Raw genomic sequence first — 23,704 nt, 5'->3', positions numbered from 1 at the left:
ACTGGCATGGGCACCTGGGGCTTTAATGGCTTTGCCTTTTACAACCTGGAGAAACTATTAGATTCCTCTAGACCTTAGCGGCCACCACCCTTACAAACAGCACTAAATGACCCATCTCCCAGGGTAGCTGGAGACTCACACTCTACCCACAGTTTCAGTTGTCCCAAATGAGTGCCTTCTACTTAGTGAAGGGTAGTCTCAGTAACCAGACAGAGTCCCCAGGACTGGTAAAGCTTTATTAAGACTTTAACATGGACCACACACAGAGCGAGCAGCTATTAAGTTTCCCTGCACAACCTCTGCTGACAATCACTGGGTGGGGTTGGTGAGGCTTAGCAGTACCCATGATGCCTAGGTCTGCTGATCCTATACTCCCAACACAGCCTCCTAGAAAAAACAACTATGTTGTGCTCGAGGGGTTAAGCTGCACTCACTAACTTAAACACGCTCAGGGTCCGATATACATAATTCCCTGTGACCCAAGAAAACTTGGAATCCCCACCCCCAGAGCCTGTGAAAGTGACCTGCAAAGTGTGTACCCGCCACAGCAGGGTGTAGGACACTCATCCAGATCCTGGTAGGAAACATCTGATTGCACACAGCACAGTTCAACCCCACGAGGAAACCACAGAGAAACTCTACTCGGCAGCAAAAACAAGTCCTGACCGCAGCAAAATAACACTAGCCAAAAGATAGAAAATAAGTAAGTGAAGCCCAAGTTCTTAGAAATAGGACTTCAGGGGAGAGCCGTGCAGACTGAAGGAAGCCGGCCTCCTTTTCCCTCCAAGCACAACACAGAGGCAAGTTGCTCCCTAAGCTGTAACTTAAAAACAACACACCTGCCTTTTATGTATTCAGTAAAATGACTTAGTGGACACATTGAAACGATTTAAGAATAATCTGTGCTTACTCTGTGCTCCTTCAGCTGCTGTGGTTTAAACTGTGGCCTACTCCTGGTCAACACAGCCTGCCCTCCTATGTATTCATTTTATTCAGAGGTTCAAGACACTTTTTTTGTTTGTTTGTTTTTGTTTTAAGTGCAAACTGGGAGCTATCTGTCTATCTGGGGGCTGTAGACGATAGGTACAGACAATGGAAAGCAGCTTCGTACACTGAATGTCCTCAGTGGGCTCACACTCAAGCGGGGATTCTGATGGGACCTTCAGACAGGGAAAAGCAAGGCCCAGGGCCAGTCCGGCTTCACAAACGCCAGTGGAGGTCAGGGAGCACGGGCATGATCCACTGGGTGGCGAGTCCCCCACATCAACTCCACCGCTATCACTCATAAAACCTGCCTGCACCGAGCACTGCTGTTTGGGGGTCAATCCCACTGAGGAGTCAGATAACCAGCAAAAGGCTGTACACTGCTCTAGCAGGTAGCCTTCCCACCAAGACGATGGGCCAGCGCAAACAGCCAGTGAGAATCTTAAGAGCCAGGCTGTGGCACCTTAGTCTCCAAAGGAAGCTAATCCCAGTGCGGTTTCACGTCAAGCGTGGACTCGAACTTTGAAAGTCCTGGACATACAAATCCTTTCTACACGTGAGAGGGGTCAGAAAGAAACTACCGCACTCTCCTAGCCCCACCGGGGAGATTCCAATCGCTTTTCTTGCCAACCCTTCACTATGGTATCTCTTCACACCAGCCTCTCAGTCCTGTCCCCTGTTGAGCAGATCTATCTTGTATTGTGGGTGGTACCAGGATGAACCAGGACTCGCACCAGATCCAGGTCAGGGCTTGATCACCGAGGTACAACCCAGACCCATGAGTCAAATCTCAACTCCTCTTTCTTGGACTAACACCCATTTTTCTTCCAATCTTCTTTTTTCCCCGTTCATATCTTTCTATCTTAAAAAAATAAAAAAACAATAGAGACATCTTCCATTGGGTTTAGGTGACTGAAACCAAACATCACAGGCCTGTCTTTCCCCACGGCAACCATGTTAAAAGCGGTGAAATGCAGTGTCACAGGCCACTGCTCTCCAGGCCACGCCTCGAGGACTCAGTCAGTGCTGCGCTGGGGTTGGCCTCTCCCTCCATCACTTATGTGGCTGAAGACGGAGGACAAAAGGGAGTAGATGGAGCCTGGAGGGAATGGACCTAAGAAACAGGCTGACATTTTACTTTTAGACAAGTAAGAAATGAAAAAGTGTCCATGAACTGCTCCTTCGGCAAGACATTCCCTTCAGGTTCGGACTTGGAACTTGCCGGCTTTGGTCATGTATTTGATGCCTTTAAAAGGCTTGTACTTCTCTCCGTACATATCCAGACGGTTCACTTTGAGTCCTGGAGGTAGAGGGGAAGAGAGGAGTGAGACGTGAGTATCTCCCAGGAGCCACCCAGCAGACAGTTGTCTGGGTCTGTGTCAGTGCACACAGCAGGGTGTGTGGAAGAGACTGTCTTAACAAGCCTGTTCTGCCAAGCAGAGGTGGACAGCTCAGCGATCTCACTTCAGGCATTAACAGCAAAGGTTACTACGTCAGCAGGCAGCTCTCCTGCGGGACAGGGCAGAGAGGCAGGCATGGACTGCAGTGAGGGTGAGACAAAATAACGCGAGGCATTTTGCTCAAGTTGTGCTGCTGACTGAATGATGACAGAATTCATGAGTAATGAAAGGGAATGAACGGATCGATGAGGGCTTCCTAAACACTGTGGCCCAGCTGACCGAAAATGAGTTTGCCGATAGCTTTAGGGCCCATTAAGAGGTTCAGGAGAAAGAGCATATCACTTAACGTAATCATCCAAGTTAAAGAGTCTTTCAGTAATGAGAAACAAGAATGGTCTCTAGAGAGAAAGCACATTTCTTTCTAAGGCTTTCAGAAGGCCCTTCGAAAAGTTAAACAAGAATAAAAAGTGTCTTAGGAGATGCCAGGTCATAACAAATACCCAGCAAACGACCTATTATTATTATTTATTAGAAAGTATCTATTATTACTTTCCTAAGTGTAGACAAACTGGTGAAGTCTGGCAATCTCTAAAGATGGTGCCAGTGAACAGTAAGACGGCTGAAGCTGGGGCAGAGGGGGCTTATTTCTCCCCATTCCTGGTGAAGAATGGAGAAGTACCCTAATACTGAAAACCGAGGGCAGCTCAAACCGACAGCTCTCCATGATCTAACAATGGCCTGTGGAGGCCTCTGTCAGCCCATTTCTTTCTCTCTCTGGAACTCACTTTGTAGAGCAGGCTGGCCTCGAACTCAGAAATCCACCTGCCTCTGCCTCCCAAGTGCTGGGATTAAAGGCGTGCGCCACCACCGCCTGGCTTTTTTTTTTTTTAAAGATTTATTTATTGTTATATCTAAGTATACTATAGCTGTCTTCAGACTCACCAGAAAAAATCATCAGATCTCATTACAGATGGTTGTGAGCCACCATGTGGTTTCTGAGATTTGAACTCAGGACCTTTGGAAGAGCAGTCAGTGCTCTTAACCACTAAGCCATCTCTCCAGCCTGTCAGCCATTTCTCATTGGTGTCCCAGACATTTTGACTCAGGGTCTTTATGGGAGCTTGTAGGTAGTCTGTACACTTCCCCCAAGACTGTACTGGGAAGGACCTTACTAATGATTGAGTCTGCATCGGGGAATAGAGCCAGACTCAACATGCCCATCCTCAGATAGCCCCAGGAAGAAAAGACACTGAGGTCTGCCCCTGGCAGAAGGAAGCCATCTCCACTCCTTTCCAAACCACCCAAGATGTGCCACTCACCAGAAATGGCCAGCTGCTGGATCTTAAACTGCAGGTTAATCGTAGGGTTCTCATCTGGTTTAGAAGCTCCGACCTGGAGACCCATCGTCCCCTTCAAACTTGGCAGCTTCTGTGGGTTTATTTTTCCTACATCCCAAGACAGCATCTTGGAAGGAAACATAAAGAAAGTGGGTGTTCCCACACAACCACAGTGGCGTCTTCATCTGAGCTCAGAGCTACAACCTCAAGGCATCTGTCTGCCTTCCACACTATAAACCACCTCTGATGGGAGGAGGGGGCTCCACAGAGAACCTTCTGTCAGAAATATTCACCTTCCACCACGTGTAGCCTGTGTTGAAGGTGATTCAAATGCCCGCTGCCCTACCTTTGTCACGGGGTCAAACGTGTGTGTCCCCTGAGATGGAGTGAGGCTCATATTCAGGACTCCTTTGGGCATCTGGCTGGTAACAATCACACCCTCTATGGTCTTCCCCATGGTCTGCTTGGGTCCCACCGTGATTTCAAAGCGTCCAAGTGAACTGCTGTCCCGGAAGCTGATGCTATGTTTGACATAGACTGGAATGGCAACGAGGCTGCGAAAGAGACAAAACACCCTCTTCAAAAAGGAAACACCAGGGGCTGGAGGGATGGCTCAGCAGTTAGGACCACCTGCTGTTCCGGCAAAAGGCCCAGGACTCCAGCTCCAGTGGATCAGACGCCCTCTCCTGATCTCTGTAGGCACCAGGCATGCGTGTGGTACAGATACATACACATAAGTGGAGCACCCATACACATGAAATAAAATAAATAAATCTAAAACAAATTGGGGGACAGAGAACACCCTGTGGGGGCCGGAGAGGTAGTACATCAGCTAGAGCATCAGTGAGAAGCCCTTGCTGCTCTTGCACAGGACCGAGGTTCGATTCCCAGCACCCGCATGGAAGCACCCAAGAGCTCCCGTTCTAGGGGATCTGACACCGTCTTCTGGCCTCCACAGCAGCCAGTGATGTATGCAGTGCACATACATACATACATACATACATGCAGCCAAACACTTCTATACAGACAGCAGGTAAAGAAACCTTCAAAAAATAAAACACCCCCTTTACTATTCTCTGGATAGATTTTCTCACTTATTTAAGATTATTTTAATTTTTAAATGTATCGGTGTGTGTGGGGGGGAGAGGTATACATGAATACTGATGTTTTTCTGCTTCTCTGAGGTTGAATAACTTGCCTGGTCATATCTATAGGGAGAGGTCTGAGTTGGGTGATTGGATCCAGGCACATAGACTCGAGTCACCAGGGAGGAGGGATTGACCCTGTGTCTTTAGCATCCTAACTCTTCTCAGTCTCCATCTACTGCAAAACAGAACTCCCTAATAAGGAAGCACGTGAGACCAAAACTCACTGCATTGGAGTCTTTCAAAGCATGATTAAGCGCTTTATTGAGTGTGTCAAGGATACACTGATATTCTAAGGAAAACTTTCTTCTTTTGAAGATAGCAACAACGTTACAGCAACTACTGTGCTGATAGCTCACACCTGTGGGCCCAGGAGGAATGATGTAAGTTCAAAGCCAGCCTAAGCTGGCTTTGACGGACTCAGCAGACACCACCATGAAAGCAGTAATGGCAGCCTCAGTGACCCCTCAGGGAAGCAAGGTCCACTCAGTCCTCACAGAAAGACACTCGCTATCCCCAGAAAAGAGACAGACAGGGAAGGGGAAAGCAGCTCACAGCACTGGCACAGGTAGGGACCTCAGGAGCTGAACCTGAGCCCAGGTAAATGGAGCCAAAGAGCTTGAGGCTGATCCCTACGGACAGAGCTTCCACAGGCATAGATTCTGCTCCTGGTGGCTGCTTACTTCTGTGCACTGACGTGGTAGGCGAGCAGGCGGAAGTTGCCGTCAGGAGGGATGAAGGAGAGGATGCGCTCAGATTCCCAGCGCTTGAAACGGACACAGGGGTGGAAGCTAACATCGTCCAGCAACCTGGGGTTCTGCAGAGCCAGGCGGGAAGAACAAAAAGTGGGGGTAAGCTCCGGGGTTTCCTTTGAGAAGCAACGCAGGTGACACTTTCACTAAGCACATACAAGCATCCAAAGCCCGGCATAGGCTTCACAGCCACCATGATTACTTCTTGTGCTAGCTCGTTTTCATTCTTTCCAGAAACACCTCCTTTCCCATGCCAAGAAGGTGAGCAATGGCTCTGGACATTACCATGAAGGACAGAGTGAGATCCGGCATCCCCGTCAGCTTAACACAGGCATCGATCACCCCTTGGATCTCAGCGGTGACTGTGGAACCTAAGAGGAAAAAGAAGAGGACCTCTGGGGACCACACGAGTCTCATCCAGGTGCTCTCTCCTCTGTCTGCCCTGCTTCCCTCCCTCCCTCCCTCCCTCCCTCCCTCCCTCCCTCCCTCCCTTCCTTCCCTCCCTCCCCCTCTCTCTTCCTCCCTCCCTCCTGCCCACTTCTGTTCTGTCTAACCACCCACATCATTTATCCATCCATCTGTCCATCGTCCAAAACTCAAGTCTACGAACTCCAACAGAAGCCTGAAGACAGAGGCCGGTGAGAGATGTTCTAGAAGGGTTTTCCATGGAGTGCCAGTCACAGAACTTAACTAGTTGTTGAGTGGATTTGGTCGAAGAAGCTGACCTCTAGGAGCTCAGCTGCCAAGGCTGAAGTTGCCTGCGGTCCTCATCCTACAGATCTCTGTCCACACATCTTCAGACTTCTCCCTCTATAAGCAATCCCCCCTCTCCTCCTCCCTCTCCCTCTTCTTCCTCCTTTTCTCTCCCTCCCTCTCTCTCCATCTCCTCCTTCTCTCTCCCACTCTTTCCCCCTTCCTCCCTCCCTCTCCCTCCCCCTCTTCTTCTCTCCCTCTCCCTCCATCTCCCTCCCCTCCCTCTCCCCCTCCTTCCCTCTTCTTCCCCTCCCTTCCTCTCCCTCCATCTCTCACCCCTCCCTCTCCCCCTCCTTCCCCCTTCTTCCCCTTCCTCTACCTCCCCCTCCCTCGCTCCCTTTTTTCATTAGTCTCCCCTTCTGTCCTCAGTTTCTCTTCTGCCGCACAAGCAGGTCTCTCTGCCTGTTCTAATAGTCACCGTGCACTCAGGCCAAGCCCCTCTTATTCTCCCCGTTCTCCTTAGCCTTCCCCAAGGCTTCAGTCTCCACCACACCCAGTTACCTGCATTGTTTCTCATTTTAAATGGAAAAGAGATTGTTTTCACACGATATTTTCTCATCACATTCCCCCCCAACTCCTCCCAGATTCTGTCTACCTCCCTACTCACCTAACTCTATGCCCCTCCCTCTTCACTCAAAAAACAGTCCAAACACAAACAGAAAAAAACCCACAAAAGCACAAAATTGGAAACCAGAAGATGCAAGTGGAAGTCCAACAAAACAAAACAGGCTCCTCCCACTTCAAACATGCCCAAACAAAGCTGTAAAAGGCAGAAAGTCAACACAAACACCATTGAACTCATTTTGCATCAGCCATCTACTGCTGGGCACAGAGCCTGCCCCAAGTGTGGTTACTGTGCCCAGTGAGACTCCATGGGAGAAGACTTCTTTTTCCCTTGCAAGCGGCGGTCAATTGCAGGCAGCTTTGGTTAGGGGTGGGAGTCTGTGTCCACATGTCAGTCCCGGGACCCTGTCTGGCTTGCATCTGTGCAGGCCCTGTGATACAATACACTGTACTTCAAGCTCAGCCTTACTCCTGACCAGGGGATGACTCTCCAGGTGTCACCAGTGTTGCAAGCTCATTGCCAACAGCAGATTCGCTGTTTCCCTGATGGTCCCATCTGTACTATAAGGTGGTACCCCTATCCAGGTGCCTCAGCCAGGTATACATGGCCCACTCTCACCCCTTCTCTCCCCATGCCTACCTAAATACTATTTTTTTTGTAGGTCAGGATGGTCTCAAACTTGCTCCTTCTGCCTCAACTTGCTAGTGCTGCAATAGCCAGCTTTGGTCTGGGAACCAACTCCTCACTTTCCGGGGATATTTATCTACTATGGACACCTAAACTTCCTCCTAATGGTGTCCCTGCCTCCAGCCCACCCCACTGTAGAACAGTCTCTCACAGTGTAACAAGACTGGCTGTGGTAGTTTTAACATGCTTGGTCCAGGGAGTGGCACTTTTGGGAGGAATGGCTTTGTTGGAGTAGGTGTGGCCTTGCTGGAGGAAGTGTGTCAGTCACTGTGGGGTGGGCTTTGAGACCCACCTCCTACTCACATGGGAAACAGTCTTCTATTTGACTTCAGAACAAGGTGTAGAACTGTCAGCTCCCCAAGCTTCATGCCTGCCTGGATGCTGCCATGCTTTCTGCCTTGATGATAATGGACTGAACCTGTAAGCCAGCCCCAATTAAACGTCGTCCTTATAAGAGTTGCCTTGGTCGTGGTGTCTGTTCACAGCATTGGAAACCTTAACTAAGACACTGGCCATTGGTTTGTTTGTTTGTTTGTTTGTTTTTTAAGACAGAGCCTCACTACAGAGCTATGACTAACCTGGAACTTACAATATAGATCAGGCTGGCCTCGCATTGACAGAGATCCACCTGCATCTGCCTCCTCAGAATGCTGGAGTTAAAGGTGTGTGCCTCCAGCCATTATACAAATTGCTACTCTAATAATGATAAAAAAAGGTTTAAGATATTTTTCCTGTATTTTTATTCTACGGTTATGGGGTATTCCCTGCTTGTATGTTTGTGCACCACCTGTGTGCAGTGCTGATGGAGGCCAGGAGAGGGTGTCAGATCCCCTGGTACTGGAATTCTAGCCAGATGAAAGCCAGCCTGGGGGTGATGGGAATTGAACCCAGCAGAGGCACAACCAGGACTCCTATCTACTGAGCCATTTCTCTAGGGTCAATTAAAAAAATTAATGATGATATAAAATATCAAAATGTAAAAACCTGGGGCTGGAGAGGTGGCTTAGCAGTTAAAAGCACTGACTGCTCTTCTGGAGGTCCTGAGTTCAAATCCCAGCAATGACATGGTGGCTCACAACCATCTGTAATGAGATCTGACACCCTCTTCTGGAGTGTCTGAAGACAGCTACAGTGTACTCACATATAATAAATAAATAAATCTTTTTTTTTTAAATGTAAAAACCTTATAGCTTAGTGAATTTTAAGCACAAACACATATACTTAAATATGGTCCACATCACATGTGGAGGGAACTTTCTAACATGAAAACAAGGCTCCTCCCTCTCCTTCCTAATGGTGTCCCCCTTAATTCTGACTTCTATGACCTCAAGTTGCATCTGCCTTCAAGTTTCATTAAATGCAATTCTCTGTTTATGATAACACACATCTGACTGTTTCCCCAATAGTCTAAGAGACACTCACATTGATGGGTAGACCAATTATTCTTTTTTTTTTCACTACTGTATCGTGCTCCACTGGATGGTTATATCAAAGCTTATTGATCATTTTCTTTGCTCATGGACAGTTGGGCATCTCTCATTTGTGTTAATATGAAAAACTGTAGTGCCAGCCCAGTTTTAGAGTTTCACCATTTCCCTTTTTTCTCACGTCCCTCGCTCCAGGCACATTTCTGTGAAGGCTGTTGAGCCGCCACTCTCAGGCACTGAGGTGGTGGTTAATCAGCTTACTCTGCTGCTAAGCCCGTGCACCTGCACATCCATCACCTGGACCACCTTCCATCTGCTGTGCTAGGAGTGAGGTTCCAACAGCAGTCAGCAAGTCGGTGGGTAAGCACTCACATCAGAAGCGCTCCCACGTCCTCAGAACTACTGTTACTTAACTGAAGCAAACAGGGAAAAGAGCCTTGTCATTCCGACTCCAGTTCTGCCTCCAGACCTGAGAAGCCAATACTGTCAAATGGGACACCTAACCAATGACAGCACACCTTGTACTGCCCTCTCTCCCCCATTTCTTTCAGTTTCCTGAAACAGGGTCTGGCAGCACAGCCCCAGATGGCCCGGAAATCTCTATCCTCCTGCCTCAATCCGGTGACTGGTACACACTGCCAAACTCGGCCTTGTTACACTTCGCCCCCTTCCTCACCCACAAATCTCAACCCCCTACTCCTATTTCTCATTCAAGAGAAGTCCCGCAAAGGGCGCCTTGTGAGAGACCGGGCTGCATCATCATGGCTGCATCATGGTGCCCGCACTTAGGGAAAGCAGCCTCCCTCTGCCCTTGGCGCCTGCGCAGTACCTACCTGATTTGTCGATGATGGCGTCTATCTCTTCCACCACATCAAAATAGGCCTCGTTGTTGGTATATTTCACCCCTGTCCGTCGCCAAGGCACCACCGACAGCTGCCCAGTTGGAAGCTGGTCCCCCACATTGGTGCTTCCTGGGACAATTAATACTGGTCAACTAGAATCAAATTGGTACTTTGAAGAAAATTCACATCAAACAATCTAAGGATATTCCCCTACACGTTTCCATGTCCTTGCTACTCGTGCAACACCATATGGAAGATAAGCCTTCCACTTCTCCTATGTAGGACAGCCTGGTCTATTTTTAAAAGCCATTGTCGCCATCTGGTCTGCTGCCTGCAGCAAAGGTTGGAGGAAGAGCCACCCGAGCAGTGGATATCATATTCTGGTTTTGAGAGTAACAAGGACTGGGGGGATCTCAAATTCCACAACCGCATAGATAATGTTCTGTGTTTCTGTAGGGCTGGGCACCTACACATGGACACAGGGCCATCATTAGTGAAGCGCCATTCTAGTTTAAGGCTGGTCCTCATCACCGGGATCTGTGTCATTCCAGCACTGAACAAAAGATCCCGAAGCCAGATCCCGCCCTATCCTTGCAGCTGTGCAGTGGTTCCTCGCTACCCCGCTACCACAGACATCAAAGCTTATTTTAGAGTGAACTGATGACTGTAACTAATTTAAATCCTTTCCTCTTTCCACTGCCTGCATCTTTTTACTCTTAAGAAAGGATCCCTAAACGCATGTATAGTCAGCATATGTATAGAACATTACAGCTTTTCAAAAGGGGGGTCTTGTGGGAGACTGTTCTATAGCTGAGTGAGATGGAGACCCTAAAACTTTATAACAAAGCTCTCACAAAGGTTTTAAGGTTTAACCTAAACTCAGAATGCTGCAAAAACACAATTGGGCCAGTACTGGTTTGTTTGTTTGTTGTTGTTGTTGTTGTTGTTTTTAATCATTAAAACAGCATTGCATGTATCTGGCACGTGTACCTGGTACATTGCATTTTCTCTCAGCCTCCTTTTTAAAAAAATTGAAAATTTGTCTTGTCTCTTCCAAGGTGGTTAACTCTTGAGTTTCTGTCTCATGCACCACATGAACTTATGCCTCTTGATGGATGATAGAGCAAATCTAACCCTTCAGTAATCCCTTCACAAAACTGTCCTGTTCCTCCCATAGTTGTATTCCCCCCAAAATTAGTTTGTCCAGTTCTCTGAAACCCCCACTTACATTATAACTAAATCAAAACATTTCACACGGCATGGCAAGGGCCACGACAAGGCTACATGCTCTCAAGGGAGTGCTCTCAGGGCAGAGCCTGCAAACTAGCTGGCACTGCCAATACAGAGGGCTACGGAGCCAATCAGAGGGATTCCTCAAGTCAGTGTTGAGAGACACAAAAATATCTCAATACAGAAACAAACAAAGGACACAGAATAGTGACTCAAAACAGAGGGAAAACACACTCCCATAGGTTCGAAACCTTCCTCCTGGTAACTTTGACGACTTTGTGAAATGAAATACACAGCAGCCCACACCCTCAGAACTTAGCAGGATTGGTGACAGTGGATCAGTTCTTTAGCAGAAAGTAAAGGCTGCCAGGAGTTTTGGGGCCTGGTATGTTGGTGTCTCTAAAACCCCTCAGTCTGGTTCCTCCTTTTCCAGAACTGAATAGACAAGATTCAAACACAAGAATCCTATGTTTTGAAAGGATTAAAAACATAATCAGGAACATCATAGACAGGAGCTGGACAAATAATCCAGGGTCCAGCAAACATAGAAAAACACTAATCATTAACAATGACGTCAGTAGATCACAGTTAGATGCTCATAAAACATTGATAAGAGCCATGATTTTGAAAAATATACATGCTATTATTTAGAAGTATTGTATCTGGGTACAGGAGAGATGGCTCATCGGTGAAGAGCACTGGCTGCTCTTCCAGAGGTCAGGGGTTCAACTCTCAGCACCCACGTGGCAGCTCACAACTCTCTGCAACTCCAGTTCCAGGGGATTAGATGTCCTCTTCCGACCCCCTCAGGGAACCAGGCACACACGGTGCTCAAACATACGTGCAGGCAAATGCCAATATTACATAAAATAAAATTTAAATAAGAATGTATTCTATCTATGCATCATTCACCTGTTTAAAAGAAATAAATATGTACACATACTATATATGTATATAAATATTAAAAGAGTAGCTAAATTTGGAGAATTTCATGTGTTTCTGAAGTTTCTATACTAATCATATTTTCCCCTTTAACTGGAAGAAAATCCTGTTAAATGAGGTTATTTTTCCCTTCATAGCTGAGAGTACATGCTACAACAGGTGCCATGCCACCGGGTGCTACATAAAATTGAAGTACAATTATAATTATAATTATTAATTAAATAATAATTATAATCTCCACATACAATTATAATTTCAGGTTAGATCCCCAGCACATGAAAGATAAGATGAGTTTCACAAGAACTCAGAGATGCCAGGGGATGCGGAGCTTCCTCAATACCGCCCCTCCCCCAACCCCCCAGGCCCCTCAACCCCCACCCCGCTCACACCTGTGATGGTGTTGACCACTGTCCGGAGAATGGTGGGAGGCTTTATCAGTTCTTTGAGGATGTTTGACTCCGTAGCCAAGGGGAACCCATTGTCCAGCATCTCTTCCAATACCTCGTATACCACCACCACATTGTCTTTGATCACTGGCTCGGAACAGACCCCAAAATAGTCCTGATGAAGACATAAGAATTGTATTTATCACCCAGGCTGCAGGAAGAGATGAAGCAATACTCGTGACAGGAGGGACTTGCCTGACGGTGATGTTTACCAGCGGGTCCAGGACATTCACTCAGGGGGAACAGGGTAGGGACTCCCTTCTCCTGGGCGGCCTGGCTTAGGTTAACAACCAGGACTGGCATCTGATACCTGTGCTGTCAGTAACCAGAGGAAGTGAAGCTCTTTGGATTGATTTCCTCGACTTGATAAAAAAATGTAACAAGGGTTACTCTAGTCTAGATACGTTCCTACGAAACGTATGAGCTGTGCAAAGTTGTAATAACTGACGTGATGTAGAATTGTACAGAAAACCTTTTAACTGTCCTTGTGTACTTTTCTTTGAAATTCACTCAGGAAAGGATGAAATGGAGAGAGATACTAGCCCAGCAGAGGTCCCTTTAGAGCATCCCTGAGGTTGGGATTCCCAAAAGTCTATCATTTACTTAAAGGGCTCATCACACACCGAACGTATCCAGGGCGTGGGGAAGTACGGAAGACCTAGATCACACTCTTCTCATTCTCTCTCCCTTCCCAGCGCTCTGGATCAAACCTGGGGTCTCTTAGGTTGTAATCTTAAGTGTCACTTGTTAACTATTTTGGGCCCTGATTTAATGGCATAACGGGGCAACACTATGTGGGTATGTAAGCATGTTGTGCAAACTAAACAAGGTTAAGATGACAACAGGAGCCGGGCAGTGGTGGCACACGCCTCTAATCCCAGCACTCTGGAGGCAGAGGCAGGTGGATTTCTGAGTTCTACAGAGTGAGTTCCAGGACAGCCAGGGCTATATAGAGAAACGCTGTCTCGAAAACAAAACAAAACAAATAAACGAAAAAAAAAAAAAAAAGACGACAACGACAGTGACCAGCGTATGTTTCTAAAGTGTCAGGCCTGGCTCTTGCAGGGCCTCCAAGAGGGCGACACGAATCACTGAATGGGGGAAGCATAAGACGAGAAATCCTTCTTTCCACAGGGACGGTGCTGACTGCTGAGCTGAAGCCAGCCTCCTAGCTCTTCTATCTAAAGACATAGGACAAGCTTGTGCTACATTCTTTCTTCTCCAGGTCACACTGAGGGCCCTTCACTGCTCAGGCAATGGATGGGCCTCGGAGAATGTCATTACCTGATCCTTAAACTGATGCTATGAGATGTAGCCTAAACTACATCAGTGATAGGCACCAGTGAGAATCCAAGGTAAACTCAAAATAAACTTTAGGAATATATTCCAGAGAGAGAGAGAGCAAACGAGCGCATAACTGAGGGAAAATACCATGTTTCTTTCTCAACAGTGATCTTATATGAAAAATAAGTACTCATCTCAGAGGATCTATAAACCAAACGCAACGTATAAGAAGCCCTTCAATGCAAGGTGCTACACAAAAGCAGTTGGCAATTCTGCCACCGGGACTCCGTTGCCTTTAAGAACTAGGAACAGATATTGCAAGAGGAGAAACACTAAGCGAGGTGCTAAGCTCCATGCCGGCCCACGTTCCCCTGCAGCTTCAAAACTGAACCTGGTTCTACTTCCCCAGACCCCTGTATGGTTTTGAATTTTTGTTGTTGTTAATTTTTCTTTGTGTACAGGTATTTGTATGTCTGTCTGTCAGCACATGTTCACTGAGTGTCCACAGAGGCCAGAAGAGGGCAGCAGATCACCTGGAACTGAAGCTCTAAATAGATGTGAGCCACTGTGTCGGGGCTGGAAATTGAGCCTGGGTTCTGAAGAGCAGCTAGTGTTTTTTAACTGATGAGCCCCATCTCTGTGGTTTTAAACAGACAACACACACACATACACACACACACACACTTCCTGGCTTGCAGTAAGTTACACAGTAATTGGTATGGCAATAGATTGTTAAGTGGTGTATGGGGTAACATACTTAGAAATCACAGCAGGACCCATGGAAAGTAGCTTAACAACTTAACTACTGGATTCTTCTGTCTGCTCCGTATTCTGGGCTTGAAATAGTTGGCTTTTCACGGTGCATAGTTGCTGGCATGCAGCATGACGACTGGAATTCCAGAAGAGTATTTTGAGATAAAATACGCTTTGATTCTCTTACCGTGAAAATTGTCCTGCTCCTGTGATGCGGGCGTGAGCACCGTGGACAGAACAAACTTGCTCCCACTGGGTCATTACAGGCTCCTCCCCTTTCCTAACCCCATAGTCCTTACACACACACACACACACACACACACACACAGCTAACTCCAGACCTCACATGACAGACAAGTTAAACCAAAGAGAATCTTTCATCCATGTAATGCAAACAGCCACAGCCAGTAAAGTTGGGTGATCATCAGGACAAGGACTGTGTGGACCTGTGCTTACACCGTGCTCCCATGTTGGGATCACTCTCCTCCCTCTCCCCGGCTCCTGCAGAGTAGTGCTCTCAACCTACCTTTAATATAATTTCCTTATGCTGGGGTGACCCGCCCCAACATAAAATTATTTTCATTGCTACTACATAACTGTAATTTTTCTACTGTTATGAATCATAATGTGAATATCTGATATGCAGTCCCTGTGAAAGGGTTGTTTAACCCCTAATGGTGTCTCGACCCACAGGTTGAGAACCACCACCTTAGAGCGACAAATCAAAATGTAAACTACAACATACCTCACATTCTCCCAAGAACAGAAAACCATGACAGCAACTCACATCAGCATACATGCTACGTGTACGCAACTCATTCAGAATGAAGGCTGAACCCAGAGACCCCTGGCAGGAGCAGTCCAAAGAAGTGCCTCTTAGCTTCTCCTCTTTGTTCTTTTAGAAAACTTGACACTTGTCATCTTTGGGACACAAGTCAAAGTAATGTGGCTAACAACGGCTAGCATGAATTTAACAGTACTAAAAAAAAAAAACAAACAAACAAACAAACAAAAAAAAAACAAAAACAACCCTCACAGAGTGGTGGTGGCCCACACCTTTAATCCCAGCACTTCAAAGGTAGAGGCAAGAAGATCTCTGTGAAACTGAGGCCATCCTGGTCTACAGAGTGAGTTCCAGGATATCCAGGGCTACACAGAGAAACCCTGTCTCGAGAAAAAAAAAAAGGTCTGTGTGTCTGTCTGTCTGTGTGTCTGTCTATCTATCATGAATATATGAACTCTAATTGTGAGCAAAGCTAAGAAAGACCATGCATTCATGTGTAATGGGTGGCTCTCTCATGCAAGAGACCTCAGAGCATCCAAATGGTTTTTTTGAATGCAGCCAACTAAGAAAATAGGAAGAAACTTAGACAGGATATGAGCTATGCTCAGTTTTGATTCTTAAAAAAAAATGCTCTAAACCCAAGCTAAACACAATGGAGACAGTACTATAAAAATATGTTTGCAAGATGGCATGACAGCTTATGCCTATAATCCCAGCACCTAGAAGGCTGAGGCAGGAGGATGGCTGCAAATATGCTGGGCTACAGAGCTCAGGCTAGCCTGGGCTACAGAGCTCAGGCTAGCCTGGGCTACACAATGACAGCCCACCAAAGGTTTGGTTCTTTTATGGCTTATATACATTTCTATACACTCTCACATTTACAAACCTGAAATGTATCCACTACTCGGTGAAGGAATTCAATGACAAACAGAGGCGGGACCTCTGTCTGGATCACAGCCACAAAGAAGATCTTGTGTCGGTAAACGCTCAGGAGGTAGTGGTGAGGGGTGGGGATGACCGGAGGCACATTTTCTGCCTCGGTAGCTCTCTCTTGGGCCTCGAAGAAGTAATCACACACAGAGCGGCTGACCACACTTTTCCAGTGTTTCTCCAGGAAAATATCTCCGGAAGAGTTAATCAAGAAAAGACTGTGAATCATGGTGGAGAGGCCGGTGGGAGAGGAATGCTCGTTCAGTCTGCGAGCCTCTGGATTCAGCTAGCTTTCAACCCTAAAAACAAAGAGGCTGGGCTCATTTTCACTGAATTAAAACAACCTTATTTTCCAGCGGTTTGAGGATCAGGCCCAAGTCCTCTTCCCATTGGCGCTTTCAACTTTTTGATAACACCAACATGACACTGTCATCCACAAAAACATCCTCAGAAACCATACAAGTCACAAAACAAGATGGGAAAGGTAGATCTCCCCATGACTTAAGGAAGTTTACCGTTTTGTGTTGGGCAACATTCCCAGCTGTCCTGGGCCACCGACCAGATATACCTGCTACTAATACATGAGCCCTAAGGATTCTTCCCCTGAATTCCCAATAATAATTAGCAGCCAACTTGTTTGTCCATTGTAGATTTTCAGTTCTCTGTTATTATTGCCCGAGTTAGATCCACTTAAAACACTAGTTCCAGGCTTGTGAGATGGCTCAGCAGGTGAGGCTTGCTAACGATCCAAACAATGGGATTCAATTTCATCGGGACTCATAACGTGAGAGAAGAGACGTGACAACCTGCTGCTCACATGGGTGCACATAAATATACTTAATTTTCTTTTAAATACGACTTTGTCAGGCACCTGGGAGCTAAGACAGGAGGATCACACGTTTGAGATTAGCCTGGGTTACATAACATGATCCTGTCTCAAAAAACAAAACAAAACAAAAAAAACCTAGATGAAATAAACAACGATGGCAGGCACTATTTAAATGGGCAGTGGGCATTTGAAAAGTGGCTGACAGTACTGACATATACGGTAAGATAAGAGACTGGACAGCTTCGGTTGGGGAAAAGGACACAATTTTTAATATCTTACCACGTATTTAATACTGGTAATATGTTTGGGTCAAATGAAATATATTAAAATCTAACTTATCATTAGCCTACCACAATTCCTATTCGAAACAGCATACGTGGTGTGCTTTCTACCTCTCCTGAGCAGAGCCAGCCCCTGGAATCTTTGCCACTGTGATCTTTACTCATTCACTAAGGACCTATTCTCTGAATTATTTGTACACAAAGCATTCCTTTGGATGCTTAAAAAAAAAAAATCTCTGGAGACACCCTAGTTTGTCTACAGTGACATCTCCAGGATGAGGCAGCTGTGCTGCACCCAGGGGTGGCCTAGAAGCGAACTGACTTGAGCTAGCACAACTGGTCACATTGCTAAGACCTGTTTTCCTAGTGCCCCAGGAGTCCAGATCGCAGGCTGCCAAGACAGCCATCGAGAGGTTGCTGCCCCAGCAGCCTGTAAGCCTAGGGTATTGGAGGCCCTATGGGCCTTGGGGCTCCAGCCTGAAAACTGTCCAGAAGCAGGGACCCTGGTCCCAGGACTGTGCACCTGCGTTGCCATGGCAACGGCGTTTGTAGCCCGCGACTCCTCCCGTACCTCTCTCCCAGGCGACGCCCAACGCAGCCCTTCCCATCCGCGCGCGCCCAGCCCAACCCTACCAGCTTCGACCAGGTCTCGCTCCGTTCCGGCTCCGCAGCGCAGTCGCGCTGCGCAGTGCTCCTTGCACGAAGGCTCCGCCCCCTCCTCACCGCTCCCACGTTGATTGGCCAGCCGCTCCCCGGCTGCCGCTCCTGCGCTCTGATTGATCGCCGTTCGCTTGCTAGGCTCTAGCATCCGATTGGTCTTTATTGAAGGTCCGGTAACCTTCAATTGGTGTAGCTCTGAGACTCCAAGCCCCGATTGGAGGATGAAGACAGTCGGTCATCCAGTCACAAAGGGCCTCCGGGGAGCTAGAAAGTGACCGGAAAGGTAAAATGATTCCCAGGATGCGACTAATTTAGTGCATCACAGATTACCAATCATAACTAACCTCCATTACACTGGTGCACTTAAAAAGCGACTGCTTGCCGGGCCTGTGGCGCAGGTCTTTAATCCCAGCACTCAGGAGACAAGCAAGTGTATCTCAGTGAATTCGAGGCCAAGCTTGTTGTCTACACAGGCAGTTCTAAGCCAGCGGGAAAGAACCGGGAAGAATAGAGGAAAAGAGGGGAGGGGAGAAGACAAGAGAGGAAAGGAAGGGAGAAAAGTAGAGACCTAGTGGGAAGGGGGGAGCAAGGCAGAGAAAGAGTGACAGACAGACAAAGACGGACTTCTCCTTTCAGACTCTCAGTTCCCAGATCCGATAATGAAGGTGTTGGGGCAGGTCTTTGAAACCACCTTAAATTTAAAGAGATCGCAGGTTACTGTGACTCGGGAAAGTGTGAAGCAGAGATCCGATTGAAATTTTATCTTCAGTTAGATTAAAATGAGGCATTCGGTAAGATGAAGTGAGAAGGGGGTTGCAAAAACTGCTGGGCACAGATAAAATGACAAACTGCGGTGATGACGGTCATGCCAACCTAAGATGAGTCTCCGAAAGGTCTCTGGCAGTACCTAAAAACAAGAGGCCCCACCTCAAATCAGATGGAAGGTGAGGAGTGATAAACTGACTCCTACAAGTTTTTCCATGCACAAATGCAAACACGTACTTCATACATGCAAAAACGGGTGTTTTCTTTCTTTCTTTCTTTCTTTTTCTTTTTTCTTTCGTTCTGTTACTTGAGACACTTTCGCTGAACAATTCTGGCTGTCCTGGAAGTCTCCAGATCGGGACAGCCTTGAATTGTTTCCCTCTGCCTCCCGCCTCCGGAGTGCTGGGATTAAAGGCTTGTGCTGCCTACCTGGTCGCTACTCACCCGGGGCGGGCGTGCGCCGGGGAGGGGTGTGAGAAGAAATTTTAAAAATAATTTCAAAGCTAAAAAAAAAACAAAAACAAAAACAAAACCGATTTGTGGCATTGCCTCATACGTCCCGTTTGAAATTACAGAAGAAATAGTCATCAAATGAGAAGATTTCCGGAGGAAGAAAAGAGATTGGTCCAAAAAAAAAAAAGTTTTCAAATAACATACTTATTTTCTAAGTAGTTATTTAGATAAAGATTACTCTCAGAAGCAAACCAAACCTCTGCTTTGCAAACATTTGTCTACTGTGTGCCAGACCCAGCTGCTTCCTGTTCATCAAATGTGGGGTTTTTGTAGCTAGAAGTGAAGACCAGAAAAACTTCCTCTGTCAAGTCACCTGCTGGGTTTCCTGTTCTCTGCGTGGCTTACTTAGCATTGTCTGAGTGTCACAGGTGGCCTTTTTATCATTTGAGAATGAGTTTTCAAGTTTTGTTAAAAGTTGACTCAGTGAGATGTGACGCAGCTGCCCCAGAATTCCCTTCAGCATCTGCCTTTATTAAGTACAATGTTAGGAAGACCGTGACCACTCCCTCCCACAGACCAGACGCGGAAATGTGACTTTGTATAACTCATCCTATGCTCCTCAGCACACGGACACCAGCCTATTTTTCTCTGCACACTGTTCCGCCTTCCCTCTCTTGATCTATTCTCTTAGGCTGTACTCCCCCCACGCCCAGTTCCCCAGACAGATCTTGTAAGCTCCATCTGTCCTCATTCTAGGATTCCTCAGACAGCTTATAGGCGTGTGGACCTATAAGAACCTCCCAACTCCCAAATTCACGTGGCAGCCAAAGATTGTTTTCTGGCGCTATAAATTTTTTTATTTTTTTAAAAAGTTCCTTCATAGAATAGACAAATATTGAGAATTTCATCAAAAATACAAATTCTTTGAAAGTGCATAATCATTGAAAATAACCATCTGAAACACAAAACAAATCATCTTGATTGTTTACATAACCATTCTGTCTTTTCAGCCAAGAAAGCTTTAGCTGTTCAAATGTGAACGCCACTAGAATAGCGACAATGGGGAGTCCCACGGAGCTTTTGCGCAGCGGCGGACTGGGCAGTGCGCTCTTGGCCACGGAAGGTGGCGCTGCTGAGCCTGCGGGGACAGGCTCTCCGGACCCAACCATTCCTGGCTAAAAAAGAAACTTGCGGCTTCCACAGTGAATTCCCGGGGGTGACTCCTTTCTAGTCCACCGCAAAGGCGGGAAATAAAGCCGGCCCCCGCGGACAAAGCGGCGCCTCCACCCACGCAGCTGCGGGGAGCCGGGAGGGGAGGGGAGGAGGCGGAGGATGGTTGCCATGGCGACGAGCCAGCATCTGAAGCCGCTGAATGGACTCTTTGTTTTGAAGCCAGCTGACGGGTGGTGCGGTTTCTAAGGTGCAGGGGGAGGCGGGTCTCGCCGGAGTCACTCGGGTTGCGCTGCGGGGACCATCGGCTCCCACGCAGGCCTGCCCTGGGATGGCGCCGGACACCTGCTTCCTGTCCACATCGACTCCGCTAAGGACTGGGCGAGCAGGCTCAAGGGAAGCCAAACAGAATCAGTTTGCCGGAAGAAAAACAGAAAGGGAGCACCTTACAGAGACTAGAAGTGGCCAGCGCTGGCCTCTCCCTTGTGAAAGTTGGTCCCTGGGGCGAGCTGAAGGGGTAGAGATTTCCCTGAGTACTCAATAATCAGTATGTATGGTATGGGGTAGCGAGTGTGAGCGCTGGCGTGTGTATTTGCATTTCAGGAAGTGGTTGCTTAGGCAGCTGTGAGACTAGCGGTTGGGATGGAAACTCTCAGAGCAGCCTGTAGTTTTCAGTTTTGCCGTGTGTACTATGCGCTATGTGTAAAGCAAAAGCAAAAGTTTAAACAAGGAACTTTTAAACGTCCGTGTGTTGGAATACTCTCTGTCTACCTAATGGGCTTTGGAACACTGGAGAGCACCTGAACCTTTATTTAATACTTGAATTTTTTAAAATGTGCAGGCATAAACTGATACCACTAGCCTGCAGACAGGCAAACGGAACAGCAAAACCTGCCGTCCTTCTCATCTTGTAGGATGCGGAAGGAGATCGCCATTATTGGAGAAGCACATTGCATAATTCAGCCATAACAGCGTTCTTTCACCAAAGTTCTAAAGAAGATTTATAAGCAGGGAAGGTTTTTCTCAAAAGTTTGGGTCCATGGCTTCTTGGTTTAGGGCTTGTGGCCACACCTGTCACGGAGTACGCTGAAGGAGCCGCTACTTTGGATATTTTCATCACAGGGGAAGCAAAGACTGAGATAGGATGGGGGTCTAAGTTCCAAACCTCCTTCAAAAACACATTCTCAATTGGCTCGATTCCTTCAGCTATTTTTTAACAGCATCAGAGGCAGGGGGTCAAACCTTTTGGGATGTATATGCTCAGATCTAAACTATAACACCGCTATCTATTGTAAGATCAAAGTAACCAAGGGGACCCTAAATTAACCATATACAGACAATATATCAAGAGCAGTTTTTCTCCTAAAATGGTGTATTGTTAATGAAACAATTAACTTAAAGAATTTAAGAAAGAGAAAGAACTTGAGGTTGGGTGGGTAAGAAGATGGGGAAGATCTGGGAGGAGTTGGGGGAGGGGAAGCATATGATCAAAACGAAAAAAAAAAAAGTAATGATGTATTTTACTATCCATGGGTGTAGGTGCACACACATTCACAACACGGGTCGTGGAATGAGGACAACGCTCAGGAGTCAGTTCTCTCCTGCCACCTCCTCAGATCTGGGAGGGAGACTCCGGTCCCCAGGGCTGCATAAAAGCACCTCTACCCACTGAGCCACCTTGGTGGCCCAAATAAGAAACTTAGGAATTCCAATGTCACAGATGATCTCTCTACATAGACAAAAGGAACTTCCTCAGGGTAACAAAGGTGACCAATGGGAGGCAGAAGAGGCAAGCATGGGGAGGAGAGAGAGATTGGGCACAAGGGTACAGTATACACATGAATTTAAAGTTAGCTATTACTTAGTGAATAGTGATTGCGTGTTTCATCTATTTGAACACTTACCGTGTGCCTCACTGAGTCCCACATTAAGAATTCGATGGGGATTATTTCATCTATAAAACGTTCCCTATTTTACAGGGGAAGAAACAGTTATGCCCTAATTGCCCCAATTTCACACAGTTAAGGCAGCTACAGGGTAGATTTGAATTCATGTCTGAAAACCCAGACTTTATACATCGAGGCCTCAAGTATCACAGATCACATAACGGAGCTGGAACTGCCTTTGCCAAGGTGACCGAGGTGACCGCCACTGTTTTCCTTGGCTTTCAGACAACTGGGGCTGGAGTTAAGCCTCAGTAGTCACGACAGTCCTTTTTGTCTTGCAGGGGACCGCAGTGCGATTCCCAGCACCCACGTGGTGGCTCACAATAGCCTGTAACTCCAGTTCTAAGGGCTCTGTCACCCCCTTCTGACTTCTGTTTGTTCCTGTATGCACACAGTGCAGTCAAGCACATGCATACACATAACAATAAATATTTTAAATAAAGGAAATGTTGTGTTCGCCTCTACAACATTTTGATGCCTCTGGAAAGCAGAGAAGGTTGGGCAGTGTGTTATCCAGGCTGACAGTAGCCTATGAGCCCAGGGTAGGAAAATAGATGTTGAGGGACTTGTACAAGTTACTACCTCCTCTGCCCCTCAGTCTAGAGCCTCTGTCGGGGAAAGAGCAGTGGTGGTTACTCTCCTGCACACGCAAGAAGAGTCTAGTCTATGCCTGTGGGTATCACCTGCTTCTAAGAGTGGGAAGCTGTAGGTGTGCTTAGGCAGCAAGCCAGGTGACTTTGAAAGTTTGTTTCTTTAAGCTGGGAAGGACTCTCTGGAAGGTCCTCCACCCAGCTAATGGTTGGCTTGTGCTGACTTGTTTGAAGCATCCGTGGAATTGGCCACAGTACAGCAATCTTGTGAAGCACAGAGAATTCTGTGTGATTACGGTGGCACATTAACTTTATTCCATGTCACTCATAAACTTAGGGAAACGTCGCTTCTGACTGATAAAAGGCGAAACTCTGACTATAGGACTCGGGTGGTCAGTATATGCGCACCTACATTTCTTTCACATTCTTGACAGATTTGAACTTTTTTTCTAATCAGGTGTTAGGGAAAATTGGATTATGATCTGAAACTTCTATTTTCTTCAATTTTATGAGAAAAAAACCCCAGATATTAAGAGAGTGGTTAGAATTTTTTATTTTAAAAAACCTATATACTTCCCCCCCCACACACACACCCGAAAGAAACTTCAATTAAGATCACAGGGAGACTATGAATAATAAAAATACAAGACAAGGTGTAGGCATTAATTTTTTTGCAACCTACTTTTAATTCAACCTCTCCTCTAGTCCACCACCCAGCAGAGGTAGTGGAGGAGAAAAGTTATCAGGAT

General features: G+C 46.8%; 1 protein-coding gene across 3 annotated transcripts; it reads right to left on the bottom strand.

Annotated features, from left to right (window-relative positions):
• Positions 1 to 218: 218 nt before the first annotated feature.
• Ap3m2 (adaptor related protein complex 3 subunit mu 2) lies at positions 219 to 18,096 on the bottom strand. 3 transcript variants are annotated; one of them, XM_021170289.3, is made up of 9 exons: positions 18,005 to 18,096; positions 16,218 to 16,560; positions 12,454 to 12,625; positions 9,884 to 10,021; positions 5,904 to 5,989; positions 5,550 to 5,683; positions 4,068 to 4,275; positions 3,704 to 3,848; positions 219 to 2,284 (listed from the first exon to the last, which is right to left on the bottom strand). In XM_021170289.3, exons 2-9 carry the CDS (start codon positions 16,488 to 16,490, stop codon positions 2,184 to 2,186), a joined length of 1,257 nt encoding a protein of 418 aa, XP_021025948.1. In that variant the 5' UTR covers positions 16,491 to 16,560; positions 18,005 to 18,096; the 3' UTR covers positions 219 to 2,183. The 3 variants fall into 3 exon arrangements, with proteins under 3 accessions (XP_021025948.1, XP_085700208.1, XP_085700209.1); XM_085844082.1 differs by having other exon boundaries at positions 17,895 to 18,014; XM_085844083.1 differs by lacking the exon at positions 18,005 to 18,096 and adding an exon at positions 17,943 to 17,990.
• Positions 18,097 to 23,704: the final 5,608 nt, after the last annotated feature.

This window comes from Mus caroli, unplaced genomic scaffold (assembly GCF_978045245.1).
Source record: "Mus caroli unplaced genomic scaffold, Mus_caroli_1 scaffold_10, whole genome shotgun sequence".
Lineage (NCBI taxonomy): Eukaryota > Metazoa > Chordata > Mammalia > Rodentia > Muridae > Mus > Mus caroli.
This window is presented reverse-complemented; position numbering and strand designations above follow the sequence as displayed.

Coding starts and splice junctions, on each gene's coding strand:
- Ap3m2 (XM_021170289.3), bottom strand. CDS start 16,490: ATGATTCACAGTCTTTTCTTGATTAACTCTTCCGGAGATATTTTCCTG. Junction 5,990..9,883: donor CGCCATCATCGACAAATCAG/GTAGGTACTGCG, acceptor TTTTCCTCTTAG/GTTCCACAGTCACCGCTGAG. Junction 3,849..4,067: donor CGTTTGACCCCGTGACAAAG/GTAGGGCAGCGG, acceptor TTTCCTTCCAAG/ATGCTGTCTTGGGATGTAGG.